Below are 9,447 nucleotides of genomic sequence, written 5' to 3'. Positions count from 1 at the left end.
CTTCCTAACTACAGATGAAGCATAGCCTGAGAGGCCACTTCAGAGTGTCTCTGCAGCTTGCCAGCTCAGCTCTGCTTAATATAAATGGGAGCTCTTCAAGGTGTCAGTGCCATATTTTGCAGATACTACGCGTTTTCGTTTAAAGCAGGTTTTGTTGTCTCGTTAAAAACAAAAAAGCAGAAAGGAAAAAAAAAAGGTAAGGCCTGGTAGTGAATTGAAAACAGCGAGATATTCTTCAGGAAAATGGTAGCTGGAAACAGGGACATTTTTTTTAGGTTTGGTTGGTAATACGTGCAAGAGCTTCTAGTTTCCTGCAGTACTCTGTCTTTATCCCTTTTGAGCTGTTAAACGTTTATTGTGAGGACAGGGATGGAAAGTGACTCATTTAGGAAAAAACAATATTAATTTCCTTAATCTTATGTCTCCAGTCCAGGGATAACTACCTGGATTTACAAGGGCACTCACCAGTTCAGTGTAACTGTGCTGCAGTGGCATTTCAAAGCATGTCTCTCCTCCTTTCAGTAGGTCATGCTTCTTGTGTAAAATAAGGAAGTTTTGCTGCCACTCGCAGGCACTGTGAGCCTCAGTGCACAGAAAGCCTATGAAGGTTTGTTGGAAGCATCTGTACAAAAAAACCACTTGCAGCAATTCAACACGGAGATTTTAATGCTGTTTTCTCCATAAAGGAAACATAATATTGAGTTGGCCAAGAAGTAACAGCGTTTTTTAAAAATAGATAGACGTACGTGTCTTGAAATGTAACTAACTTCATTTTAAAGCACAAATCCATTATGTAACTTGACAGCTGACAGTTCAAGCTTCTTTTAGAAAAAGAAAGCGCACGATTTCATTAACATTTATTTGGCATCAGTTTCAAAATGGAAAATCAAAAGGAACATTTTTGTCATATTTTGCTGTATTACTTCTGAAAAGGAAAAAACGCTGTGCAACCTCATAAGAAGTTATGTGGTGTGTATGGTGAAGATGCCTTAAAACCATGACAGTGTCAGAATTGGTTTGCTAAATTTTGGTCTGAGGATTTTGATGTTAAAGATGCACCACGCTCAGGAAGGCAAATCAAAGTTGATGATGACAAACTAAAGGCATTGATCGACTCCAATTGGCATTTAACAACATGAGAGGTTGCTGATAATCTTAACATATTGAAATTGAGCATTGAAAACCATTTAAAACGACTTGGATACGTTAGAAAGCTCAATAGTTCGGTACCACGTGAGCTCAAAGAAATTCATCTTGCTAAGTGTGTTGACGTTTGCGATTCTCTCTTGAAACATGAAGTAAACAATCCATTTTTGAAACAGATGATAAGAGGCAATGACAAACGGATCGTCTGCAAAGACAAACAAAAAAGATTGTGGACCGAGCGCGATGAACCAGCTCAAAGCACTTCAAAAGCAGATACTCACCAAAGGAAGGTTGTGCTGTCAGTCTGGTGGGATTTCAAAGGTATTGTGTATTTTGCATTGCTTCCAAGGAACCAGACCATTAATTCAGACGTGTAGTGTTGTCAGCTGGATAAATTAAATGATGCCATCAAACAGAAGCATCCAGAATTGGTGAATCACCAAGGTGTTGTGTTTCTCCGTGGTAACACTAGACCACAGACACGTTTTGTCACTTCTCAAAACTTGTTGCAGCTTGGATGGGAGGTGTTGCCACATAGTCCCTATTTGCCAGCCCTGGCACCATCAGGCTACCACTTGTTTTGTTCTTTACAAAACGCCTTGAATGATAAAACTTTCACTGCTGTTGAGAATATCAAATTGTTCTTAGAACTGTTTTTTGCCAAAAAAGATAGGAACTTTTTTGAGCATGAAATCGTGAAGTTGCCTGAAAGGTGGCAAAAGGTAATTAAACAAAATGGAATCAATGTATCGTTTAATACAGTTTTTGTTTCCCATTACAAATCTGGATTTCATTTACCCAGAAAAAAAATGCAATGACTTTTTGGTCAACACAATATTTTTCAGTGATTCTTAGTGTTTGTCCATTCCTTTTCTTGTAAAAGTGTATTGGAGTCTTTGGTAACAGATGGTTTATGTCCTGTCTCTGATTTCTAGCTCTTCTGACTATGGAAAGGAACATTTTCTTTCAATATTTTCTTCTGTTCCAGAGATCCTGAAGAGGAGAGGGTATTCATTCACAGTGTTGTACCGTATTTCTAGTGCTAGTGAATACTTGATTCCCTGAAACGTTGTTCTTAAATGAGAAGTAGAAAATAAAACTTGTTGGTTTTGGGGTTGAGGTCAGGAAGGGGTCAGGCATAGCTCAAATCCTGGAAGAAGGAGAGAGCTTGGCTAATGCTGCAAGCTACCACATTAACACCTTCTCAGTTGTATAGGCCTTCCTGTGTATTTTTGTCTGCCTTGTAATTAAGGAGTTCCTTGAGGTAGGAAAGCTGTGTCCATCCATCTGTTTATACAAGCATTCTCGTTAGTATTTTAACACTCAGCCGCTCAAATGCTGCCTGATCCCTATCTCTCCCTCTTTGGAGTGGAGCTGAGGGGGCTTGGATGGGAACACGTGCTGTTCTCAAGGTGGTGCAGCAGCTGCGCTTTTTACACTGCCTCCCAGAGCTCCTGCTAAGTGGTATTTGCTCTGAACTTAGTGCAGACTTATTTTTTAGGGTACAGCTGTCACTGTTATACTATATATTCACCCACAATACAGATCTGCTCCCAACAGAGCGTAGTAAGAATTCTCTGTAGTGCATTGAAAGCAACATGTGACACTTCCAGCCTGCCCAGTTGCTTTAAGCTGGGGATATTGGAAGTCGTATGTCTGCCTTGTAGGAAGTTAATGAGGGCTGAACATTCACATCTCAGAAGCACCTAGTTTTTTTCTGCTTTTCTGATAGGTGAAAGATGTTTAGCTTTTCAAGATGAAGCCTGTGTTTGGGCTTGACGCACTAAAGAAACACCATTACAATTAGATGTGTCAGTGGTATCATGGCTTGAATTTTGTAAATCATTTGCCAGAAATAGCTATACCTTGAGTCTCTGGTGCGCACCTCAGTGTAGCTGTAGATAAAGGCATTTGCAGCACCTAGCATCTGAAAGCTCTGTTGTAATGCAGAGCAAGTGAGTTAAGACTATTGCAAAGGTTTTCTGAAATAATTATGTCTAGTTCTTGTCCAGACGTGTTTTAATAAAAACGTTGGTGGTCAAATTGAAAAATGTATATTTGGCCTAGACAGTGCTACATTTCTCTACTTGTGTTACTTCTCTTAATAGAAGAGAGGCTGAGATGAGAACAATTTAGAACTTACTGTGTAGATAAATCTGGATTTGCAGTCTATTTCCAAGGGTTAATTACCATCCACCTTTAATTTTAATTTTTACAAATATTTTAAAATATGTTTTTAAATAGAAAATATTAAATAGAAATATATAAAAATCATAGAAAATAAAGATTTCACAAAGACATATGAGATATTCTCTGTTTATGATTATATTTAGTAAATTTTTAGTAGATCAGAGAAGAATTTTCAAAGGAAAATACCAATGGATAAACACTTTGCATGCCATTCCTTTCTGCTGGATCTGTAAAAATGGGAACAAGATAGTCTTGAATGTGCCTTGACACTTCAGATCTGGCTGCCCTGTATCTCCATCTGCACACTGGTATTTTTTTCCCCAGCAATTACTGACTGTTCTCAATGTCTGCTGTAAATGCATGCTGTGACTTCACTGGAAAGTCTTACAGAGAAGCCTGTTATCTTCTAACTAAAATAGGTACAATTTGAATATTTTATGCAGATTATATATCCAGACTTTAATAATGCCTTCCATATAAAGCTCTAGAGAACCAGATAATCTACACAGCATGCTCTTAGCCAGTGGGAAGACGGGGGGAAGAAGTAATTATTTCCTTTTATGGCTCTGAATTACAGAGACAATAAACTAGATCCATCTTTGATACTTGAGTCTTACTGCCTATGAAGCTGGGATAATCTGACTTCTAGAAGTAAAGTAACATCGATGGAGTGCTGGCCCCTGAAATGGAAATTGGAAAGTTAGAGCTGCTGAAGGAATCCAGCCCAGATTTTGTTACCATTATATAGCTCAAGATGACTACAGATCTCTTTCATTTCCTTTTCAAATAAAGGACCACTGGCTAGTAAGCCATGGTTGCAACTGTTTCCTTTTCTTTCACAGCATGATTCTCATGTAGGTCTTTGTCACAGAAAGGGTGTTGCAGTGGACATAGTTCATATAAATCTCAAAGTTACTCAGGGCTTTTTGTTTTATAGATTCATCTTATGAATATATTTTTTCATTTAGGTAGTGTTTTCTGAAAGGGAAAAAATATCCCACTAGAGTAAGTGAAATCAGGTCACTAGTTACAGCCATCCCCTCCCTCTAAATTTGACTCTGATTCTAGGCCAGTTGTAGTTACCTGCTGTATCTTTATTTTATGATATAACATTTAAATCTGGGGCTGCGAAAAGCAAAAATCAGGGGAGCTGAGAAGGAAGTGTGCATGTTACAGCTGTCTTAAACCAGTCCCAGATCTTGACTTCTTTGTCCTTTCTGTAGAAGCTCCGCTTCTCTGGGTTTATTTTGTTTGAAGCACCACTGGGGAGTGGAAGGAGAGATGTATGTGTTAGGCAAGAATTCCCAAATTAGGGCAGACATTTGAATTGCGGTAACCGGGTTGATGTTCAAAAACCGTTCTTTGTTCTTGATGAGCAAAAGGAGTTCCCAGCATTTGGAACCAGCTGTCTGGAGACGGGAAGGATCAGCATCACACAGTTAACGTTGTGTGGCAAGAACTTGCATGTTTCATGAGGAGACAAAAAGTAGTGTCTTAGGAAAGTGATGTGTGAAGATTATTTATGAAAAAAATGTTTATCAAGAAAGCTCTAGTCTCATGTCTACCTGACTGGCAGTTCATGTTAATAGAGACAAAGTAGGACAGGACTCCGACTTGATGCATTTGTCTTACTGACTGATTTATCGGAGTTTGGCTTTTGTTCCCATTTTGCCTTTTCCTGACCTCTTATTTTACTACAGATTCTGTTTCTTGACATATCTGGGAGCAGGGAAGGGTCTTTCAGTAACTATACAAGTACATGTGGGTATGTAAGTAATCCATATTCTTTAAAGGCTCATGGATTTTCTGTACTTCACACAATGCAAGTTCATGAAATGTAGAGAAGCTAATGTTTGTATAATAGGTTAGGAAAACTATGCTTGTAATAGGAATGTCTTGTTTCTACTGATCTCTTTCTGTGAAGGGTGCATTAGACTGCAGAATAAAACTCCGTCATTGAAGCTACCACAAAGTATTTCCCCCATCTCTCAGTTCCTTTATACCAGAAAAATACATCAGGGAATGGCATCAGTCAACTTTAGTTTGCATGAGAACATTGTATCAGAAAACACAGCTCTTACATTGCTTTTGTCTTTAATGAAAAGGTATAGAAAGCTGTCTCTTTCGTCACATCAGTTCTGGGGTATTATTTACAGTGCCTAATTCCAGAGTAATTTCTACTTTGTGTTCTAGCACCCTGGTACTAGAGCATGTGTTCTTGTGAATTGACAGCTCGCATTGTCAGACTACACTGTCAGTTAAACCACCAGCCTCAAAACCGAGCACCTTTGACAGGGTGATTTTCTTTGCCAGTGGAAGATCACAGCCAAGCCAGCCGTCTTAGGGGAAGAACTTTTTGTTTTGAGTATGCACACATTTTCAAATGTTTTGAGGTCATGTTAGGGAAGGCAGGTTAAGAAATTTCACTTCACATTTAATGAAGGACAGTGTACGGACTTGTGTTGGGTTTTGGTTTCCTTAGGAATTTAACTTTACAGTTTCAGCCTAGCTGAATTCACAGGATGAATTTGGCTCATAATCAGACACATCTTTCTTTTATGTTCACTATGCTGAAAAAACAGAGTTTTTGACTGCAGCCTTTGTTGTAGTATTTTAGATTATCCTTGGGGTTTTTTAGAAGTGAGGAATGTAAGGAAATGAGTACCTAAAAATAAGACCAAAGACCTATAGCTTATGTCCGTACCCTTCAAGTACTGAGTGCTGAAAGCAGAGGACGACTCTGATGTGCTCACTAAAATTTGTCTGGCTGATGGCATGTGAACGCTCTTGTGTTTTAGTTGGAATTTCCTAATGGAGTCAAGTTTCATAAGTAGCTGTACTGTATCAATGGGGTCCAGATGCAAGCTGAGAGGGCTGTGTAAAATTGCGGTCAGGATACTGTCCATCCAGAGAAGATACAGTTTGCAAGGCGTCTGTGAGCCTAACAAAAATGTGATGCTGTAGTGAATAACCAGAGTTTCCAAACTCTTGTCTCGGTAGCTGGGTTTGTCGTTGAAGCGTTGAGGCTTTTTTATATCTAAAAGTGCTGGTCTGTCTTTGGGCTGTCAGGTCCAGCAGGTTGGTGAGGTCATCTCGGGTACGTAGTAGTCTGTCTTGGTTATGGAGCTGTAGTTGGGTGTGGGTAAGATTAAGCAAAATGATTTCCTATAAAGCTCGCTATAAAAGAAGCCAAGCATGTCCAAGGCCCCTCAGACACATTCGTTTTCTTTCTGCTCAATGTAATGAATTAATTTGGGAAAATGGCTTTTCGGAGGAAAAAATACAATAAAATCATGCAGTAGGTAGTGGTTCATTAGTTTTCTGCTTCTGAGTAATGTCTCTGTATACTATTCCAAGATAAATAGTGATAATTATCTGCCTGAGGAGGAGATAATATGTGGTAAGGGAACCACTACATTCAGCTTAACCTCTCAAAATGGAAGTAACGACAAGTAGATGTTGTCCTGGACCTTTGCAGAAATGTGACTTAACTTTGAGTTTGTTTCATTTCCATAAACTTTGTTTATCCACTCATATGACAACAGATACAGTTAGTGCTCTACCTGTTGCTGTATCTATTCCTCATTATAATTCTGGGCGAGTTCCCTGTAAGTGCTTTGTGTACAGAATGACTGATCCTGATACGACTTCTTTTTTCTTTTCCCAAACAGATTACCCCTGGCAGCAAGGCGGCACAGTCACAGATGAACCAAGGGGACCTTGTGGTAGCCATTGATGGAGTCAACACTGACAGCATGACCCACTTAGAGGCCCAGAACAAGATCAAGTCAGCCAGCCACAACTTGAGCCTCACTCTGCAGAAGTATGTTGATAGATGTTGAAGTCTTTGCATTCCTAAGGGCATCCTTTGAAACTTGTGACTAAGGGATATAAATGTTTTAGCTCTCTGTTAGATTTATTTGAAGTGTTCATGGCACAGGTATGAGATGGAAAGCCAAAATCTGCTCTGATTCTTGTAGAAATCGGCATGGATTCTTAGAGAAATCAGTGTGGTTATGTTGAGTGTATCTGTGTTGAACTTAGCTTATTGACTACAGGGGTAATCCCCTGTCCATTCAGACTTCTGTTAAAAAATGCATCCAACAGTGATGTTTCTTTTACTTATTCTCATGTGGACAACACACAGTTTTGTTTGGTTAATTTATGAACAGCTATTCTAGAAATGACCATTGTAGCAAGTGTTATGAGTGCAGGGGAACAACCTGTCATTCATAGGGTGAATAATGGTCTGGCACCTGGGATTTTGAAAGTGGCCCCTCTGCATCTGATAGAATAAGAAAGGTGTAGCCTGAATGCAGGAAAGGAAGTCAGTAGATCATATAAAGGGCAGACTTTCTTATGAAGATGTGATAAAAGTTGTCTTGCCATTGAGAAAACAGAATCTCTTCACATAACTGCTGGAGAGAGTCTAGCGTAGGGCTACAAAGATGATTAAGGGAGTGGAGCATCTCCCTTATGAGGAGCAGCTGAGGGAGCTGGGTCTCTTTAGTTTGCAGAAGAGGAGACTGAGGGGAGACCTCATTCATGTTTATCAATATTTAAAGGGTGAGTGTCACAAGGATGGAGCCAGGCTCTTCTCGGTGACAAACAATGATAAGACAAGGGGTAACAGACACAAACTGGAACACAGGAGGTTCCACTTCAATTTGAGAAGAAACTTCTTCTCAGTGAGGGTAACAGAGCACTGGCCCAGGCTGCCCAGAGAGGTTGTGGAGTCTCCTTCTCTGCAGACATTCAAAACCCGCCTGGACGCCTTCCTGTGTAACCTCATCTGGGTGTTCCTGCTCCGGCAGGGGGATTGGACTGGATGAGCTTTTGAGGTCCCTTCCAATCCCTGACGTTCTGTGATTCTGTGATAACAGATCTCTTAACTTTTCCTGGTTGATGTTGCTTCCTTTTTAGGAAACTTATTCTCAAGTCAGATAACCTTGCACAAAGGTTTTCTGTAATAGCTGCATTAATATTTAAAGCTCTATAGTTATATAAAGCAAAGTAACTGCTATTTTTATTGCATTGTGGAGAAGAAAATTTTTACATAGGCTAGGCAAAGACTGCTACAGAAAACAGGTTGTAATGTGGAAGTACAATTCCTGAGAATATACCAGAAAACCTCACATATGGATGTGTAGTAGAGCCAAGCAGTATCAGGAACAGACTAACACCTAAGGGAGTAAGATCTTTAGCTAAGGTTTCTGAGACAGAGCAGGATACTCTGAAGAAAAATGTATGGCTGAATTTCCCACATGGCTTTGTAACTCCCGCGTTTGTCTCTAAGTGGGTGTTCCAGATAATGTATAAAGTACACAAAGTAGAGAGATGCTAACAAAATAACAACATATTTGTTAGCTTTTGTGAGAACACCAGGTAGAGATATATTTCCTGGAAATGTGTAATTTATATATTTCCTGGAAAAGGGTTTAAATTTAAGCTCTTCAGATTTTCAGATGATCCAGATTTTCTCAAAGAAAGAGAGAAAGCTGGTGTGGTCCAGCTGTTTCAGTGAATGCAAGGGAGGTAAGGAGATGGATGGAATTATTTCTGCCACCTCATATGATGTGCATATGTGCCTCTAGTGTGCTTAGGCAAGATTTTGAGCCACAGTTAGAGAGAGAGACCAGGAACCTAATCCTAAATGTACCGAAATGGGCTTTATATCAGAAGGCAGAAAATGGTGTTCCAAAGTTGTTGAGTGAAGATGGGGCACTATGTCGATGCATACTGTTGAATTCTCATCCTATGGCCCACTCCAGCTTCTTTTTGTTCCATTCTAATGAATGCTAGTTATATTTTCAATATATGTGTGGTATCTTTTAAAGACTCTTTATATTGCTCCCACTTATTTTGTATTCAAAAGTTAGGGGAAATTAGTTCTGATAATTTATTTTAGAGATTCTATTGGCTTTTCTATTGGATCCTTGTGTTTTTACGTTGAAAGAAAATGTTTCTCATTGTGCTTTGGCTTGTTCCGCATTTAGAGTTGTGTTTCCTGAATACTGGACCTGAAACGTGGTCCAGTGGCTTCCTCTATGGCCTGACATTTAAAACTACAAACCATCAACTCTCCTTCCACACAGGAAGGCTTCCCAAATT

The 9,447-nt window shown here is 39.5% G+C and overlaps 1 protein-coding gene across 1 annotated transcript in view; it reads left to right on the top strand.

Moving 5' to 3' along the window:
• Positions 1-7,007: 7,007 nt before the first annotated feature.
• Positions 7,008-9,447, top strand: part of LDB3 (LIM domain binding 3) — a gene marked incomplete at its 5' end in the record, with an annotated part of 82,741 nt that continues 80,301 nt past the window's right edge. Inside the window, one exon of the mRNA XM_010185387.1 lies at positions 7,008-7,159. Coding sequence (XP_010183689.1) covers positions 7,008-7,159 — 152 coding nt within the window. The remainder of the gene's footprint in view (positions 7,160-9,447) is intronic.

The sequence above is a fragment of the Mesitornis unicolor genome, unplaced genomic scaffold, assembly GCF_000695765.1.
Source record: "Mesitornis unicolor isolate BGI_N332 unplaced genomic scaffold, ASM69576v1 scaffold2965, whole genome shotgun sequence".
Classification (NCBI taxonomy): Eukaryota; Metazoa; Chordata; class Aves; order Mesitornithiformes; family Mesitornithidae; genus Mesitornis; species Mesitornis unicolor.
The sequence above is the reverse complement of the archived record's forward strand: the minus strand, read 5'-3'. Positions and strand labels throughout refer to the sequence as shown.